Here is a 19,818-nt window from a genome sequence, read left to right as displayed (position 1 = left end):
TATGTAAACCTTGGAAAAACTTCCCTAACGTATCTAAATAATAAGTCAGGCTGCATTATCCAAATCTTCCCTAGGATCCGTAATCAATATATTAAGAAAAAAAGAAAGACAGGCATGTATGTATGTATGTGACAACAGGGGTTTCTTGACAAATTGGCCATTCTGAGTACTAGGTCATTGGCCTCTGTGTAAATTAATCTAGTTATCCCCAAAAAAGGATATATCAATATCATCTCTCCAAGCCAGTTCAACTGTACAAAAAATTTAAAGCATTCTGCCAAAAGAAATTACACATACATCATATGGGTCCCAGAGATAAGTGCATATTTATACATGTCTCCTGATTTCTGTCTTACTCTTTGTGAAGTGATTTAGGACTACAAGATGCTAAAAAAAATAAAAATCAGTGATGCAAATTCTACAAGGAAAACCCAACAATTCCCGTTTCATGAAATTGCTGCCCTTTCGACTCCCCACATAAGTTGAATTACTGGAGCAGGGCGCCCTGTCTTAAACAAACTGGGCCACTAGAGCAAAGAGCCAGCCTGCCACACTGCTTTGGGATGGATGTCCACATTCCCAAACTACGACTATGACCTCAGACACTCTTTCTATTGAAAGAGTGCTCAGTGCTTTCTAAACACCCAAAGGGAGAAATCTGTGTTCATCAAAAATAATATATTCTTCTAACATGAGGGGTCAGCAAACTACGGTCCACTGCCAGTTTCTGTAAATAAGCTCATTCACTTACGTGCTGCCTGTGCTTTCCTGCTACAACGGCAGAGCTGAGGAGTGGCAACAGAAACTGTGTCCCACAAAGTCTAAAACAGGCACCTAGCCCTTTACAGAAAAAGTCTGCCCCTGTTCTAAGACCATCATTTCATATAGATGTTTTCATAGAATATGCTAGCGTTAGTATTTATTTTAAAATAGTCTCTGTATTATTAGTCTTAGGCAATCACCATATTGATTGAATTAATCAATTACTTTATACAATCTTCTGATTCAGAAACGCGCAACATTAAAGATATTTTTTTACTAACCTAAATTCCATCTGTGCCAAATTTATAAATAAAGCTACATTCTCTGTGCTTATAATTATTATCCCTATGGATAATAATTCCACATTATCTAGGAGAATCACTTTTAAAAGCTGAGGACTAGGAACAACAAAACGGTGGAAATTTGATTATTCAGAGAGCATGCGAAACTTCTGGTTTCTGGCCCAGCAGTGGGGGCCTGTTCCCAGCGAGGTGAGACTCTGCTGAGGCGGTCCACACCCTAAGAGGTGCACACCCTGAGCCTTACTGCTTCCAGGAGAGACACACGGCCCTCCAGCAAGCGCAGAAGAGGCTGGAAGTGCAGAGCCAGTGCTGCCAAGAACGGCCCTCCCCAGTGGGGGGGGGGGGGGGGAGCAGGTGGGTAAACGCTGCTGGCCCCTACCCCCCCCCCAAGCCCTGCAGGAGGGAGGCCCGTCTGGGTGGAGGCCCCTCTCCTCCGGGAGGGAGGGCCAGCGAGTGGGGCCCTTACTGCCCACAGGGCCGTGTGAATAACTCGCCCTCTACTGGCTTCACTCCTTGCCCATGACCCACACTTCCACTCCCTTGCTCCCACCTGCTGGAATCACCTCCCAGATCAACTACTGGTCTTTTATCGCGGGCTCTGCTTCCAGGGAAAACCCAACTAAGAAACTAGAGCTCTTCGAAATCTTTCTTCAAGGGAAACGGAGTAATTAAGAGAACCACTGGAGTCAGAGGTGTGAGTGCAGGCTGATTTCACAGCAATGCAACCACGCTCGACTCTGGAAAACCTACAGGAGGGGCCAGCTGGGAGCCCCTCAACTTCTCACTGGCTTCAGCCAATCACTCGACTCCACCCGAAGCCGCTACCAAACCAACCACAAATGGCTTCACAGACTCTTCCACTTGAGGACGATAGCCTTATATAAGGTAAGAAAGGAGAATAAAAGAGGCAAAATCACCCAGCAATGGAAAACACTGGGTTTTCAGGTCAAATCCTGAACCCTGCGTCAGTCTTCTCAGGGAGAGGCCACACGGGCCCCCAGGACCAGCCCTTCGGCAGGTGGGGGCCCTGCAGCCCCAGCCCTGGCGCTTCCTTACAGACCTTTCCGCGAAGTCACAGACTCTTTTAAGAATCAGAGGCAATATTTTAAGGAATTCCGAAAACTGCTCTGCATTTTCTTGTCTCTTTTAATGCAAAAGAACTAAGCTGAGCCTCTCATACTTAACATAAAATCAAAATGAAAACATTACAAATCTAAAATTTGTTACAATTCAAGAAAATTCCAAAGTGTTATGGCTTAGATCTGCTCTTTCTTCTTTGGGGAAAAGTACTGAAGGGAAGCTAACATGTACTGACCACCCATTTTACAGATAAGCAGAGCTCAGCTCAGAAATTAAGCAGAGCTGAGATCTGAACCCAACTTTTTTTCCAAAGTACAGGTTTCCAGTGCACCTTCCTGCTTCTTGGAAATCCTTCACTCATTCAATACACACTTAGTGAATGATGCCTACTGAAGACTCTGCCGGTCATCTGAGATATAAAGACAGCAAACCTCGAGCTCACAGTGTCAAGGAAAGACAGATGAACAGGTGAGCGATTTCGGCATCATGACAGAGCGATCACCCAGGTCTCCGTCCAAAGAGAAGGATGGGGAAGGAGCCTTTGCCACGGCTGCACCGCTGAATGCCCATCTGGAATTTCTTTTAATTTTTATGAACTATTCTCTGCGGTAAAGCAGAAGCCAACGCAGTATTTTTTTAAATATACATGTCTACTACATAGTATTAAAGAATTCCAAAAGATCGTAACAGATAAAAGTGTAATTCCTCAAATTATTTGTAAAGTTTTACATGAAAATGAGATAACTCGTTGGTAGTTTTGTTTCAGATAAATGTAAACCAGATGGAGAATGTTTTTTTAAAATGGTTTCAAGTGTAGCCTCAAAATTCACCCTTAAGGAGGTAATTGTTCATGGGCACATTCCCACCTTTCTCCAAGTTAGAGTCTATTAAATTACAGAAGAAAAATGTAACACATACATAGGACTAAGACCATTCACGTAGTTAACTAAGAATATAGACCAAAACTCTTACAAAAGTCTGAAGTGAATAAAGAGCCAGTGGCAAAGTAAACAGTACACATACAAACCAAATCTAATCTATCCTGTCCTCTGGATAGAGGCCCAGACGTGGGAGCTGCGTCCTGGGCCGGCACACGCCTCACGTGAGGCCTGTCCCTGCGTCCAGGGCTGCTGCACTTTCCCACTCAACTGCAGCAGCAGGGAGGCCCCATAGAAACGTCCCTCTTTAGTCAGGCCAAGTGAGAGTGAACAGTTCAGGGACACGAGAAAATGGAGGTCAAAGATGTTGCAACTGCAGAACCTCCACAAACGGGGGAAATGACTATATTAGCCGTTCAAAAAATAGATTCCCCTAAATGCAAGAATTCTAATGACAATCACTGTTTTTCAGTTCTTTCTCTTTCCAAAAATTCTTCCCTTTTATTTTCAACACACTTTCCTTTAACTCCTTGCCAAGAAACTGGAATTGCTCTAAGGCTCCAGCCATTTCCTGGTATCAGTGTTTCCAGAAGCCGTACTTCCTGCAACGACAAAGAAACACCTTTCCCAGCCAATCGGCTGCTCGAGGCAGCCTTTTTCTTCGTTTCCCTTTGCCACTCGACCATCTCCCCGCCAGATGATGCCCTCGCAGGGCTGCTGTGCTTCCCTCCCAGCAAAGCCTGTCTCACGGGGTTCGCTCAGAGCCCAGGGGCGTGAGGACGGGCGACTGTGCTCTGGCACTAACTCTGTTCAAGGCGCCGTTGCCAACACTGGATAACACGTCATCTCGTCTCGTCTTCGCTCCAACGTGGGCTCGCCTAACTCCACAAGCACCGGGTTATGCTGTGTCCTCGGCATCTGCTTAACAAACAGCGACACAGACCCATTTCTTAACACCTCAGACCCTCTGCTTCTCCTTACTGAGAAGTCGCCAGTCCCAACGCGCTAGGAAATACTGACCAGGGCCAGCAGTGTATCAACAAAGAAAGAAAAAATGAACAAGAGTATGAACTGTTTGTATCTCTCTCCACACACACCCCCTCCCCAGGGCAGATCTCTGTCTCATAATGACATCTGCAAAAAGACTGGGTCGTCCCACACCCTGGTACCTTGCCATAAGAGCAATATGGGGTAGTTCTCACCAGACCATAACCCAGATACAAGAAGCCGTAATAATCTGGAATCTTGAAAATCTGGCCAGGAGACATTAAAAAATGTACCAATACAAAACAAAAAGAGTTCAAAAATCACTTAGAAAAAAAAAATGACAAATTTCCTAACGATGGCCCCTTTGACAAAAAGAACAGAACGCTTACAAGACACATAGGTGCCAAAACTCTACAGCTATGGTAGGATCTTAGGAGAAATGCAATTAAACTAGAGCATTAACGTTAATAAAGAATAACCTTTAAGATAAAGGCATTCCCAGCGACCTGAAAATCCTCTGAAAGTATCTGCAGTCCTCAGCAGAGTGAAAGAACTAGGATTCCGCCCCCCACACACACACCTGATCCACATCCCTCACTCCAGGAAAAAAGAGCAATAATCATCAGGGCTCTCCCTGAAAACCTGGCTACTATGGGAAAACCGTGCCTTCAAGAAAGAGGCTTAAGTATGTGCAAGCTGGCAATGTCTGCATCCCCAAGGCTAGGGTGTGTAGCATGGATTAACTGTGTCAAGACCCCAGAAGCATGAATATGTGGGTCAGAGAACTTGGTTAGGGTAGTGGAAGGCTGACATTTAAGGTTAGAAAAGGGTTTGCACAAACTCCAGTAACTAGGAAGGAAGTAGCAGCTAAAATAAAACCAATGGGTGGACTAGGAGGAAATAATACTAAGCGATAAGACAAAGAAAAATGTCAACATTATAAGCAGAACACAGGAAAATCAGCAGGGTTGATAACTAAGGAGGTTAGAAAGAAACCCACTTAGATACCGAGAGAAATGGTGAATATTAACTTTAAACCCAAAATAAAATCAGAGAATAGATCAAATGGGAGCATCTAAAGAATGTTTCCACCACAAAGGCACAGCCAGAAGGAGGGCAGTATCCTTGCTGGACAGCAAGGTCTCTGAGGTCAGGGGCAGGCTTTCATCGGGTCCGGCCAGGCAGCTCCCACAGCGGCTCAGCCCGTGTCTGCTGAGGAATGAATGCATGAGTTCACACTGTCCCTGCTCAAAAGGAAAAAATCCAATCACTGTAACGAGAATAAATTATAATGAACTGCTGTGGCCCCTGTTGAGGGGTATTATTAAGTCGCAAGACAACTGGAGGCTACATTTCCACTCACTTAAGAAGCGCTAAAATGTAAAGCCCACGTTTTCACAGGGAAGACGTTCAGTTTCTTGCCAAAATGTAGTGATTTCTACCAGATGAAGCTGGCCGGGCAGCTCTCCAACAGTGTAAACAATAGTTCATATCTTAAATGTGAATCCATAGACTCTATCAGAGTCAGAAATTACATTAAAATAGAAGTGACTTTTTTTCTTCCATTTTCAAATCTGTGCATGACGTAGAAAAGGAGTTGGTAAGTATGAGAGGTATTGATGCATGTGACTTTTTTCTTTAATATTCATGGTTTGACATTTTGAGATCTTGTGTAGGAGAAGTAAGTGGGAGGCTAGAGAAAGGCAGAAATCAAGTGAACAAACTTCAGGGGCTGAAAAATCAACTATGATCTCAATAGGAGGACAATAAAAAAAAAAAGGATAACGTGAACCACAAAGTAGGACGACTACAATTAGTTAAACGGCATTTCAGTAAAATCTTACTTATTTTTAAATTTAATTTTTGAATGGGTAATAAATTGTTATTCAAAAATCAAAAAATATAAAAGGTATACACTGAAGTCTCCCTACAACTCGTTCCCAGGCCCCCCATCTCCACCAGTCCTGCAGAGAAAGTGCTGTGGGCGCTTCCCTGAGTTTCTGCCCCGTTTCTTTATGCAACACAGACACACACAGGTATACACTTTTATTGTCCTTTCTAACACAAAATTGTGTGTGTACATGTGTGCATTGCTTTACATTTTGCTTTCTTCACATAGCGATATATCTGGAAGAGCTTTAGTACCTTTGTTTCACTGCTACAGATTTTATTTAGCCAGGCCCCTACAGGTAGGCCTTCAGGTGGTTTCTTCCAACGTTCTCTTCAACCAGTGCTGCAATATATTAATACCTCGTTAAGTCATCTTGCCCAAGTGTGAGTCTATCTGAATGATAAATTCCCAGAAGTGGAATTATTGATTCAATGGGTACATGCATCTTTAATACTGATCGATACTGCCAAATTGCCCTCTTCCGGGGCTGTACCAGTGCATGCTCCCACCGGGAATGCATGCCAGTACCTGCTTCCTCATAAAATTGCCAATAGTGTGTTATAAAATTTATTAATTTCTGCAAACCTGACAGGAGAAAACGGTACCTCAGTGTGACTTGAAATGGCATTTATCTTATCACGAATGAGGTTGAGCATCTTTGTGTCCATATCCTTCGACTAATTTTTAATTGGGTTGTTCTTTTTCTTAACCATTTCTAGGAGCTCTTCGTATGTTAGGAAGGTTGGCCCTATGCTGTGATGTGGGCTATTAGTGTTTTTTTCTAGGGCTGACGGTTAAGAACAGTTTGGTGCTGCTGGAGCCCTAACTGTCCTGTAGGAAGCAGGATAGAGACAGCACAGGAAGGCAGAGGGCGTCACCGCACGGGAGATGCGCAGGAATATATTGTGATTTTTGCTTATGGTATTTAGGGCCATCAAAAGGTGTTTTTGCTAATGTAGACTCACTTCTCCATCTTTTCTTTGATTACTTCCAGATTTTGAGTCACATTTAAAGGCTCTTCCTACTCCAAGGCTAGAAAGGAATTTCCTCATTTTTCTTCTTTCTATGGTACATTTTTTATTATTTTTTTTAACATCTTTATTGGAGTATAATTGCTTTACAATAGTGTGTTAGTTTCTGCTTTATAACGAAGTGAATCAGTTATACATATACGTATGTTCCCATATCTCTCCCTCTTGCATCTCCCTCCCTCCCACCCTCCCTATCCCACCCCTCTAGGTGGTCACAAAGCACAGAGCTGATCTCCCTGTGCTATGCGGCTGCTTCCCACTAGCTATCTATTTTACGTTTGGTAGTGTATATATGTCCATGCCACTCTCTCACTTTGTCCCAGCTTACCCTTCCCCTCCCCGTATCCTCAAGTCCTTTCTCTAGTAGGTCTGCATCTTTATTCCCGTCTTGCCCCTAGGTTCTTCTGACCTTTTTTTTTTTTTTCCTTAGATTCCATATATATGTGTTAGCATACGGTATTTGTTTTTCTCTTTCTGACTTACTTCACTCTGTATGACAGACTCTAGGTCCATCCACCTCACTACAAATGACTCAATTTCGTTTCTTTTTATGGCTGAGTAATATTCCATTGTATATATGTGCCACATCTTCTTTATCCATTCATCTGTTGATGGACACTTAGGTTGCTTCCATGTCCTGGCTATTATAAATAGAGCTGCAATGAACATTTTGGTACATGACTCTTTTTGAATTATGGTTTTCTCAGGGTATATGCCCAGTAGTGGGCTTGCTGGGTCGTATGGTAGTTCTATTTGTAGTTTTTTAAGGAACCTCCATACTGTTCCCCATAGTGGCTGTTATCAATTTACATTCCCACCAACAGTGCACGTGGGTTCCCTTTTCTCCACACCCTCTCCAGCATTTATTGTTTGCAGATTTTTTTGATGATGGCTATTCTAACCGGTGTGAGATGATATCTCATTGTAGTTTTGATTTGCATTTCTCTAATGATTAATGATGTTGAGCATTCTTTCATGTGTTTGTTGGCAATCTGTATATCTTCTTTGGAGAAATGTCTATTTAGGTTTTCTGCCCATTTTTGGACTGGGTTTTTTTTTTTGATATTGAGCTGCATGAGCTGCTTATAAATTTTGGAGATTAATCCTTTGTCAGCTGCTTCATCTGCAAATATTTTCTCCCATTCTGAGGGTTGTCTTTTCATCTTGTTTACGGTTTCCTTTGCTGTGCAAAAGCTTTTAAGTTTCATTAGGTCCCACTTGTTTATTTTTGTTTTTATTTCCATTTCTCTAGGAGGTGGGTCAAAAAGGATCTTGCTGTGATTTACGTCATAGAGTGTTCTGCCTATGTTTTCCTCTAAGAGTTTGATAGTGTCTGGCCTTACATTTAGGTCTTTAATCCATTTTGAGTTTATTTTTGTGTATGGTGTTAGGGAGTGTTCTAATTTCATACTTTCACATGTACCTGTCCAGTTTTCCCAGCACCACTTATTGAAGAGGCTGTCTTTTCTCCACTGTATATTCTTGCCTCCTTTATCAAAGATAAGGTGACCATATGTGCGTGGGTTTATCTCTGGGCTTTCTATTCTGTTCCATTGATCTATATTTCTGTTTCTGTGCCAGCATCTATGGTATATTTTTAAATATATATTTAAACATATGATCCATACGGAATTTATCCTGGAGGTATAGTAAAAGGTATGCTCTAATTTTATTTTTTTTCCAGATGACTACCTAGTGGTCCCCAAATCATTTATTCAGTAGTCTATCTCTACTCCTCCTATATGAGGTGACACTTTTAAAATACACTAAATTCCTTTATGAGTCTGGCTCTGTTCTAAGGCCTTTCTATTCTGTTGTACTGGTCTGTCTGTTCACACGCCAGTACCACATTGTTTTAATCACTGCAGTTTTATAAAAAAAATAATTAGATGACATATTTAATCATGAGACACAAAGAGTATTATCCTAAAAAGGCGTGATGACTGAGGACACAAGAATGTTTTTCAAAGTAAACTTCTGGTCCTGGGAGAAAAAGAAAATGTGAAAATGTATGTAATCCTAATAGCAAAGATAAATATATAATTACCAAATCTAGAAAACCATAGTAATCAAGCCCTTCTGGATATCATTTAAGATGTTTATTCTGGAAGCTGCTAAAACTCCAAAACAGAAGCACACAATTACGTCACGCACAGAGAAGTACAACTTGAATACCATACACCCATGATGCTTTGCTCCAGCAGTGACCTGCTCTTCATGCAAAATTGCTTCTTACAGAGTAGTTACCAACTTACAAGTCCAAATATGCTTATTCTTTTAAATAATTCATCACATCCAAACACATGGCATTGTTTCAGCACTTCATAAGCAACACTTTCTCTTTCCTCGTGTAGAAAATGTTTTTGTCAAAGTAAAAAGCTCTTTATCACCGCCTCAGGAACTAAAGCTGAGGCGTCCAAAATGCTCTACACACTTATGCCCCACTCCTCCTATCGTCTCCTGGTGCCGCCCCTAGAGCTCCCCATCCAGCAGCTCAGGCGGACAAACATGCTGTGCTCTCCGTAACTCAGAAGCCCTGGTCATTGGTGCCAAACAGTGTATTTGGATCACATGAAAAAGAAAAAAGAATCAAGTGGAATTTCAAGTTATGCTAGCAAAATTTATCAACCACATTACTTATTTTATTATTCCCTTCCTTTGCAAAAACTAACATTTTTAAAGGACCACTTTGATCGTTTTCTCCCGTTTAAACACCTTCACTTACTTATGCATTAGACTTGCTGTGCTTTGCACTGTGCTAGGCCCTGAGGTTAAGAAAAAGAAGAAAACATGCTGCCTGCCCTCACGGAGCACACGCAAGCGTGGGCGCCTACAAGCGCCAGGCATTAGGGAGACACAGACGGGGCCGGTGAGCAAGCTGGGGGGCAGGGCGGGATTCCAGGGGTCCCCGCAGCTGGCATCGGGGAGGAAGCCCTGTCGCAGGAGACGGCGTGACCTGGGCCAGAAGCTCAGGATGTCAAGCAAATGGCCCTGTGTACAGTGGGCAATGGATGCCATTAAAGAGTGTTCTTCACGCCTATGCACGCCTCCATCAGTTGTCCGAGACGGCCTTTTATCCTGTCCGCATCCCTCCTTGAAGGCAAGGACGGGTCTGGACATATCCATTACTGGTGATTACGACCGCAACTGGTACACGGCAGACCCTCGATAAACATCTGCGTGCTACGTCATCTGATAACACTGCGTACCTCGGCACCTCCCACGCCTTCCCCAGTGAGACTTTCGAATGGCCTCCAGGGGAGGACCTGACAGTCTTTCCTTGCTCCGTCCTACCAGCTCCACCTTTCCGTCTCTTCTGCGTGAAGCCCTCACCACCATCCAATCATCCCACTTCCTGTTTCCTGGATTCCGACTGTACGTTCCTACCCTCCTGCCTCTGTCCAGGGCCTTGCTCAGCTCCACATACGAAACACTCTTTCTCCCTCAAGACGCCTCTCAAATTTCATCCCACTGGGCCCTTTTCACCAAGATGTGTACGGAGAGCTTACAAGTGTTCCGCGTACTCTTTAAATGCAGAAGTGTGTGTGCACGGGCTCTGTGCCGCTCGCTCTCACGCAAGCCTCTCTACACACCACGGATGGGCAAGTCTTCCTCAACTGTCCCTTCAATCATATAAGTTCCCTTCTAAAAAGTTCTCCGTCATTCCCATCCCTCAGCTAACCATCCAGTCACGAGTCCGTCCTCTCCAGCCTGGGCAGGACCTGCGACCGTACTCTTGACTCTTGCGTGGCCCGGGGCAGCTCGTCTTCCTCGGGGCTGGCCCTCCTACTCCGCTCACCCCCACGTGCCCGCAAGGTTGTCCAGTCAGGGAAATGGGAAGAGAGGATCTTGTGAAGGCGCTGTTAATTCTTCCCATTCCCTCTCTCCACCCAAACCTTCTCAGCACCCACACCCGCTCTTCCCACCATTCTCTCCGAGGACAAGGTCCCCTTGCTGTCCCAAGCCCTCTCGTGCCCACTACGTTCCATTGCTCCCAGCTTCTCTAAGGTTCTGCTCTGTTCTCTTTTTTCCTACTCTTCAAACGCCTTTTCCTCAACAAATAAACACTCTCCAGCCAGTCCTACGTGGGGAAAAGCCAGCTCTTCTCTCCCTGTAGATACGGGGCGACGTCTCCCCTTCCCTCCTCTGAGGACTAAAGCGCCTGAGTGAGTCCCCACCGACTCCTCAGCCCCTGAAGGTGGCTCTCCGCCTCCGCCACTCCACTCGGAAGCCCTGGACAGAGGTCGCTGGTGGCGCCCCAGCTGCCTCTGCCTCGAGGTTCTTCTTCCAAATTCCACAACACGGTCGTTCCGGCCCGTTTCACCTCCTCGCTCTCGCACCACCCCTTCTCAGGGCTTCCACGGCGCCTTCCCTTCTGTCAGCTCTGACTCCTGCCCTCTCCTCACTCCCACTGTTTATTTCAGGTTCCCATTCAGCGCCATGGCTTCAACGCCCACCTGCAGAGTCACACACCTCATCAGTTCCCTCCGCAGGGTTCCAGAGCCCTCCTGTCACTCAGCAGACTGGGGGAGCACCTACACCGCACCACACGCCCGCTCCTTAGCCGACTCCATCAAAGCCCTCCCGGTCACGCAAAGCATCTGCCCACTCTCGGTGGGGGGCACACGGCCCCAGGGTTTTAGACACCATGACTATAGTCTTTATTCTCCGGGCTTGGTCCATCAACCCTCTGATTTCCAGACTTACTTACCCACCTGCCTTCTTACCATCTCCACTAAACTGCGCAGCAGGCATCTCAGACTCAACACAGCCCAACAGGACGCCTGGTCCCTAGCCGCCCCCGTGCCAGCTCCCCCCGCTGGGCACAGTTCCACCTTGCGGCCTGTGCTCCAGCTAAAGCCCTGGGCCCTATTCTTGGTCCTCAGTCCCCCTTATTCCAAGTAGCCGACCCGCCCGCTCGTCTGACGTGTTCTAACATCTCCCGAAGGTACGGGGTTCGACGGATTCCACTTCCGTCGCCATCGCCCTAGTCCAAGCCACCCGTGTCTCTTGTCCTGGCTACCGTGGTGGCCTTCGGGTCCTCCGTTTCCCCCGCAGACCCTAGATTCACTCACCAAGCTGCAGCCAGAATGAACTTCTGAGATCACAACTGCTTAGAACCTTCCAGGACCTGCCCCTTGCACGGGGAGTAAGATGCAAATTTTCCAAAGCCCTAACCTGGCCCGTGTGCCTCGTGATCTTCGTTCCACCGGCACGGTGTTCCCCTGGGCTCAGAGCCCCAGCATCGAGGCCCTCGCTCGGTTCCGGGGGTCTCCCTCGGCCTGGGGCGCTCTTTCTCTAACATCTGCAGTTTAACCTCCTCTACCCAGAGAGACCCTCACAGACCGCTCAAACCTGCCAACTCTTACGGCACTTGATCTTCCTGACGGTTGACACTTTTGCTTTGTATGCCTGATCGCTCAGCGTCTCCACCATGGCACGTAGGCACCGACGACGCTCAGCCCAGAGGAGGGGCTCAGTGCCAGCCCCTCTTTTCTCAGGACACCACACGCAGCCCAAGCCTCCCGTCAGGACCCGAGCGGCCCTCTGCCCTCGCCTCACCCGGCCGCCCGCCGTGTCAGCGATGGCTGCCATCCTCCCTGCCTCGGGCTGCCTTTCACGTGCTGCCTGCCTGGCTCAGGCCCGCCTCTTCTCACCGGCCGTGCCCGCCACAGACCCGAGCCCTCTGTCTGCATCGCCCACGAGCCCAGCTCCACCACGGAAGGTGGGCTTCCTGCCTTCCTACCTTCCCTCTTCTGTAGGGTCCCTCAAAGGATAACTGTGAGGCTCTCGGCGCTGGTCCAGAAAAATCCTCTCAGCCTCGCCAGCCTCCCTCCCCAGGCCTCGCCCCACCTGCCTCCTGACAGCAGCCTCCGACGTGCCTCCCCTGGCCAGAAAGGCTTTCCCCAGAACCCGGCCCCGCCCAGCCCTGGCTGGAAGCACCCTCCACCGCGAGCCCCAGCCCAGCTCCTCTGGAACCTTTCTGGGGCCCTCGGAGGAGACGGGGCTCAGCTCTGGGTCCCAGAGCGTCCGCACGGCCTCCCCCGGGAACCTGCTTGTCAGCTGGCTCGTCTCTGTGCTCAGCCGTGCGCTCTGACCACAGTGGCTCTTTCTCACCCACGGTGGAATCCTGGCTCCTCAGGACAAGGGCCAAGGCCAAGGACGCTTTCGATGAGTGGCCTTCAACTTCTGAGTTCCTTGAAGGCGGACATCACGTTGTTGTTCGTTTCCGTTCATCTCTGAATTTTCAACACAAATATCTGACCTCCTTCCACATATGTGTCCGCCACCTTTCCAGGCTCAGAGATGTAAGCAAGTAAGACAAGCCCCTGCCCTCAGGCTGGCACCAAGCTTGCCTTCTGCACAGGGAAGACAGGCAGTAAACAAGTAGGCCAGTAAATGAGCACAAGAATTCCAGAAAGTGGTAAATGCTACAAATAAAATCAGAGTGCTAGGCGTCCTCTGCTTCCTTTGTAAGATTTGAGCGATTCTATCGCTGTGGAGTTTTCCCTTAGACAGACTTAGATCAGCTGAAGGGGACTGATTTACATTTTAAAAGGAAATTAAAATGTTTTGAATTAAAACTAAGAGTTCTCCTTTTAAGACAGAAATATTCCTTTCTCACGAAAATTATAGTTTCTTTCCTTCTCGGACCTCATGAGCTGTTTTTAAACAAACAAAAACTAACAATGTATTAACTGGTAAAATGTTCACCACACCAAGTTTAACCTGCTTTATCGTAAACGAAATCTCGTAATCATCTAGCACACTGCATTTTGTGTGTGTGTGTGTGTGTGTGTGTGTGTGTGTGTGTGATGAGGACTGTTAAGATCTACTCTCCTAGCCACTTTCAAATATGCGGTACAGTCTTAATAACTACAATCACCATGCTACGTTACCATCACTAATTTATCTATCGTACCGCATTCATTTTTCTTAATGGGGTAGAAAAAGTTTTAGATGCAGAAATTACCTAAAGTTAATATATCAGGTTGACACTGTAGAAGACACCATCTTCTACTGTCTCCACCATTGGTCATTTAAATTTTTAGGGATTATCTTTGTTCATGGAAGCTTTTTGAAATTAAAAGAGGAATTTCACGAAATTAAAATTAATGAATCTAAATAGTTCCACCCGGTTTAAACAGTTTGCCCTTTGGATTTAAGCCCTGATTCCTCCAGCCAAAACAGACGTAGGCACCTCCACTACGCCTGGCCGTTTCATGACCTGCACCCTGGCCTGGCAGCAAGAGTTCCCAGCCTTCCTTTGCTGGTTATCTTGGTAGGTATCCTATCTATATTCCAGGTCCTTTGAGGGACTAGTTCTTATCATTTGCATCTCCCTAAAATGATGTGCACTGAATAGGTCCTCAATAATTACCTGTTAGTTGGCTATTAATTGAGTTATACCCAGTTTGGTTGCTGTGTTGTTGGCCTTGCACCCCTCTGCAGTCCCAGTCTCAACAGGTCCATAAAAACAGGTTCAACATGAAGTCCAGTGTAGCTTCTAGGCGGTAGACACATTTGCTCTTAAAAGGGATCATATTTATCTCAGTTTGCTCAAGTGTTGGCCACACAGTATCTTAAGTCTCAAGAAACAGAGCAAGAGTGGTCAGTGATGGATGTGGAGTATATTTAAAGTCTAGGATTCCTAGACACATACACATTTCCTGTTTGGAATATTTGAGAAATACACAAATTGTGTGAAGAAGTATTGAAGATTTGCCACCTGCACTAACAAATCTTTCCCAGCTCCTTTTTCTTGCTGTCTCTGATCTCTCATTGACCAACAGTTTTCTTTTCTACAGCACTCTGCATCATTCGGAGCAGCCAACTGGTGAAACCTACAGTAGCAGAGCGGTGGGAGCATTCGTGAGAGGGAGAGAAAGACAATGACCTTCCTTTAACTTCTGGATGTCTTTGAGGCAGGGTTCCCGACTCGACTGGTAAAGTCCTTGCCCCCCAGGTATATTTCCTGCACTTCCCGCCACGGCACCAAGTGTACTCAAGGTAAGCTCTTTCCTCCGGAAGACTGAATGCAACTCCTACAGGCCTATCGAAGCACGACTTCTTGGCTTTCCTTTCCTGTGTGTATGTGCATGTGTACACACACACACACACACACACACACACACACACACCCCGCTGCCAAGTGGACTTCTCAGTTCGCTCTGGGAGGATTTGGGCTCTCCCTGCACGGGGACTGCTTTCTATTCCAACCAGCATCAACTCTCCGAGCAGCAAAGTGCTCGAGCCCAGTGCCTGAGGACAAGCTCAGAGGTCAGCAATGAAAGGTGAAGTCAGCAACACCCTGATAGGGATGTAGAGTGACCACTGACCCTTCTAGCACTGGGCGTCAATGCTGCACCTGCTTTTAGGAGCTCTCTTCTCCTGGTGGGTGACATCCTCTTGGACCGCAGCCCGGCTAGGGCAGCGCCTGGCAAGTGGCAGTAGCTCTTAGTAAGTGTTTGCTCCGTGCGTTACTGAGCGAACCAGTGAATCTGTGTGAGCCAAAATGCAGAGCCAAAGTGGACAGGAATGGAACTAGGATATTATACTTTTAAAACACAATTTGCTTTTTGATGATGATAAAAAGCAGGCATTCCTACAAACAACAGTTGGACACAGCAGCCTTTACATGAAAACTTGCTTGTTAGACCTAGAGGAGATCAAACTGAACGGAAAAAAAGGGAATAAACATGCACCAATCACGACACATCTGTATACACTTGGGGCGTTCTTCCATTCTTATAGAATTCCAAAGTTTTCTCAAAGACTCACTTTTATTGACAAATATCAAAAAAGTCCGCCAAGCTTCAGGTACTTCAGCCATTCACACAAATGTGGCTTGTCACGCAGCAACAGACAGAAACAGTCCCCCAACGTGAAGGATACAGTGTCAGAGCAGAAACTGGCAATGGTCCTTAAAGTCGCCATCTAGCCTTTTTCCACTTTTGCAGTGACGTGGGTATAATAATAGATTTTGCTTAAAAGAACCTTAGTATTTACTACCTTAGGTAACGTCCCAAAGAAGATTCTGGTTCCTATTCAAACCCCAAGCTACCTCTCACTGACTTGGTTAGAGAAAAAGACAAACAAAAAAACCCAACAACTCCTGAGTCTATTGTCACTGGGCTTCTCCCTGTGGGAACTTCCCACGGGGGTGAGGGGGGCGGGCAGCGCGGTCAGATGGCCCTCTTCTCCGGGGTCCTCTGTCTTTCCAAAAGGAAAGCCTGCTAGGGATTCCCCTAGGACATCTCCATCCCACCTGAGCTGTTCATCTTCATTCTTCTCCCCAGTATCCCTCACAACCTGCCCCACCCGAGACAAACAGCAGTAACAACACACAAACAGAAACTTCGTTTTAGGACAACCCCTGCACAGCTGGTCTCCCCAGCACAGCGTTCTTCCCAAAACGTTCCTATGCGAGATGTGGCAGCCTCTGACCCGCACCCTCACTCCTGCCACCCCACCAGCTGCCGGCTGTAAAGAGTAGATGTTTATTTTTTACAGAAGGAAATCACTAGTGCAGGAGGAGGCGGGCAGACAGGAGCCCCAATTCTAGGCCCCAGACTAACCCAACACAAGTCAGAGCTGGTCGGGAGCTCCGTCCTCTCCCGCAACCTTCATTCAGTTCACGGCCACCAGGCTCTGTTTCAGCAAGTAAAAATGTCCATTCCTAACACATCCAAGGGCAGCTGGCGAGGCCACTCCTGCCCAGACCATGTCCTTCCTGAACCGCAACATTCTGAATTAATCAACACCCGCAGGTGGGGCCCGAGGGAAGCAGACTCCTGGGAGTTGCTGTGCGGGTCAGACTACGGGAGGCTACGGGATGGAGGGGTCAGCTGCGAGCCCAGGGCCCACGCCCCGATGTCCTATCAGGTCCACCGGCAAATATGAGCAGAGACAGCCGCCAGCGGCTCCAGACAGCCAGCAAGCAAGCGAGAGGCCGCTGGACTACGCGGCCCCCTCGGACTGAACCTCGCCAGGGAGGCGGGATCTCGGGGCGGGGCGGGGCTGGGCGGGGAGGGGGTGGGGGGTTGCCGGGCCGCACCGTACACGCTCGCACGCCCAGGGGCTGCACCCCAAAGGCGCCCTGCGGGCGGTGAGCCCAGACAAGTTCCGGCCGCGAGGAGGGGTTAGACCCCGGGTACCCAGGAGGCGCGGGCCGGCCGGGACTGCGGAGTGAGCGGCAGATGGGAGACGGAAGCCGCAACAGCAACCCTGGAAGAGTCTGCCTGGAGAAGGCGCCGCGGAAACGCGGTTCCCCGGCGAGAAGCAGACAAAGGCTCGGGTGCGCACGCGGTGGACGGTGGCGCCGGAGCCCCGCGCCCAGGGCCTCGAGGGGCCGCGCCCGCCCCGGCTGGCGCCGGAGTCGCCCGGTGTTCCGCGGGCGCGACCTCCCTCCCCGCCCCGCCCCAGGTCTCCGGTCCTCACCTCGCTCGCCCTCCATCCAAGACAACGGAGACCCCCTCCTCTGTGCACCCGGCGACTCTTCCCTTAACATCTCCCGCCTCCTGCCTTCTAGCAAATACCTGCCTTGACGATTCTGCTCAGTCCCGTCCCCCTCCCCCGTGACACGCCTTCTGCCACCCCTGCTCCCGCGCGCTCTCAGCCCCGATCCCGGGGCTGGGGAGGCGGAGTGGCCGTGATCCCGGGGCGGGGGGCGGGGGGTCCGAACCGGCGGCACCTTTCTCCTCCACCCTAACGCCCCATTGTCCTTCCCCTGGCCAACCCGACCACCAGCTAACCCCCAGGATCTAGAGAAAGTGGACTCTCGGCGGAGGCGCACCCACTTCCACGCGGCTAGTCCACGCTCTGGAACAGGGTCACTGCGGGGTCCGGGGGTACAGCGGCCAGGCGCCGACACCCAGCCGGGGAACCGCGAGCGCCTTCACGCTTGGGAGCGCGGGGTCCCGGGACCCTGGCCTGCCCTCCCCTAGCCTGGGGACGCAGCGGGCGGGACCCCACGCGGAAAGAAGCGCCTCGACTCCAGCCTAGTGGCCGCAGGCTAAAGAGACGAGCCTGGCGTCAGTGATCACAGAGTTGAGAGTATAAAGACGTGCAGGGCAAGTGTGGCCAGAAACAGCACCGGGACCCCGAGGCGGGCAGCAGGTCCTGTTTTAACGCTGGCCTCCCGCCGCTCTCCCGCTCACCCTTCCCCCGCACTCACGCGGAGCCTGGGAAACGCCGGTGTCCCGCCGCTGGCCGAGCCCCCCGCCCCTCCAGAGAAGCCCGCTGGCCGCCAAACTCCCTGGGCACACGCACCCTGCCGGCCGCCCACCGCGGGGAAGGTGGAGCCAGGCACTTACTGGGGCTCAGGAAACACTCCGTCAGCCTTCGGAAGCAGCTCGCATTATTAGAAGGTCCATCTTCCATGTCGGCACCGAAAAGCAGCGAGGACGCGGCGACGAGGGCGGCGCCGGCGCCTCGCGGCCACCGCGGAGTTCGGCCGCCGCCGCCGAGGCTGGGACCGGGGCCGGGGCCGGGGCAGCCCCCGCCGGCGCCCGGGAAGCCGTGGGAGCCCGCGCGGAGGACCGCCGGGCCGAGCGGGAGCCGGGGCGGCGGCGGCGGCGGCCGGGGCCCGGCGCGAGCTGGCAGCAGCAAGCCCTGGAGCGCAGGGGAGAGGAAGAGCCGCCGCCGCCCGCCGCCGCGGTGACTACTGCTGGGGGGGACGCTCAAGGGAGCTGCCTCTTGTCCTCCTCCTCCTCCTCCGCCAGCATCGCCGCCGCCGCCGCCGCCGCGCCCTCCCTTCCTGGGAGACGCACGGGGAAGTGAAAGGCAGATGAGGAGGGGAGAGGAGAAGGAGGGGGCGGAGGGGGCGGCGGCCAGAAGTAAAAGGAAGATGGAGTGGAGGAGCGGACAGGGGAGGAGAAGGCGAGCGCGGAGGGAGCGCGGGCTGCGACCCAGCCGCCGCGCGCAGGCAGGGCGGCGGGGCCCCCCGCGGGGCTGGCGCGGCCTGCGGACGAGGGGGGAGGGCGCGGGGGCACGGCGCGCTCGGCCCGGCTGCGACCAGGCTCCTCGGGGGCCGGGCCCTGGACCGCCGCGCTCCCCCCGCCGGCTGCGCTGCCCCCGGGCTCCGGGCGTAGTGCCGGGGCCGGGCTCGTTCCCGGCCGCGGGCAGGGGGGCCTGGGGGCGGGGAACGAGCGGCTCCACGGGGCCGGCCATGGCCCTCCTCCTCGGGCCGCCGGTGGGGGCCGGCCGCGGGCCGGAGGGGCGCGCGGCGGGCCGGGACTCGGCGGGCTCCGCCCCCTCAGAACCAGCCCTCCGGGGCCACTCGGCCCGACTGTCAATCTAGCCCTTCTCTCCCTCTCGGCCCGGTCTTCACGTCGTGTTCCGCGCCGGGTGTGGGAGGGCCTGGGGCGTGCTCCCGGCCGGGGCGAGGGGCTGCGGAGCAAGCGTGGCGTGGTGTGCGCGCGCTCCGCTGGCGGAGCCTCCGCGACTGCTCGAAAGCAGCGGAGAGAAGCGCCGCAGTGCCGCTGCCCGTGGAAGCGGCAGCGGCTGCAGAAGACGCCCACTGGCGGAGCCGGCGCTCCCCACGCCGCCACCGCCCGCGCCCCCGTAGCGCGCCCCGCAGCTTCTCGGCCTCACCGCGCCAGGCCCCGCACCCCGGCGGCCCTGTGCTAACAGGGCGCCCCAAGCCCGGGAGGGAGGGCCGAGAAACGCTGCGTCTCTGCGAGGCGTTCTCACATCCTAGTGTTGCGCATTCGGTACCCGCCGCCCTGCTGCCGCCCCAGCTGTGCACTGCTGGGCGAGCCACGTCGGCCTGCTCCGTGCCCGAGCCCGGGAGCCCTACTGATGGCGGGCCAGCAGCTCCAGCTGCGCTGTGCTCAGAGCTCCCAGGAGAGTGCAAACTCAGACATTTGGTTGGAGTTCCCTTCAAG

At 50.7% G+C, this 19,818-nt stretch overlaps 1 protein-coding gene across 1 annotated transcript in view; it reads right to left on the bottom strand.

The window, feature by feature from the left end:
- The window catches only part of PDE10A (phosphodiesterase 10A), a 291,717-nt gene extending 272,615 nt beyond the window's left edge, over positions 1-19,102 (bottom strand). The window contains 3 exon segments of the mRNA XM_059940850.1: positions 18,247-18,672; positions 18,675-19,024; positions 19,026-19,102. Of these exon segments, the coding sequence (XP_059796833.1) occupies positions 18,247-18,672; positions 18,675-19,024; positions 19,026-19,102 (853 nt within the window).
- Positions 19,103-19,818: the final 716 nt, after the last annotated feature.

Source organism: Balaenoptera ricei, chromosome 12 (assembly GCF_028023285.1).
Source record: "Balaenoptera ricei isolate mBalRic1 chromosome 12, mBalRic1.hap2, whole genome shotgun sequence".
In the NCBI taxonomy this organism is placed as follows: domain Eukaryota; kingdom Metazoa; phylum Chordata; class Mammalia; order Artiodactyla; family Balaenopteridae; genus Balaenoptera; species Balaenoptera ricei.
This window is presented reverse-complemented; position numbering and strand designations above follow the sequence as displayed.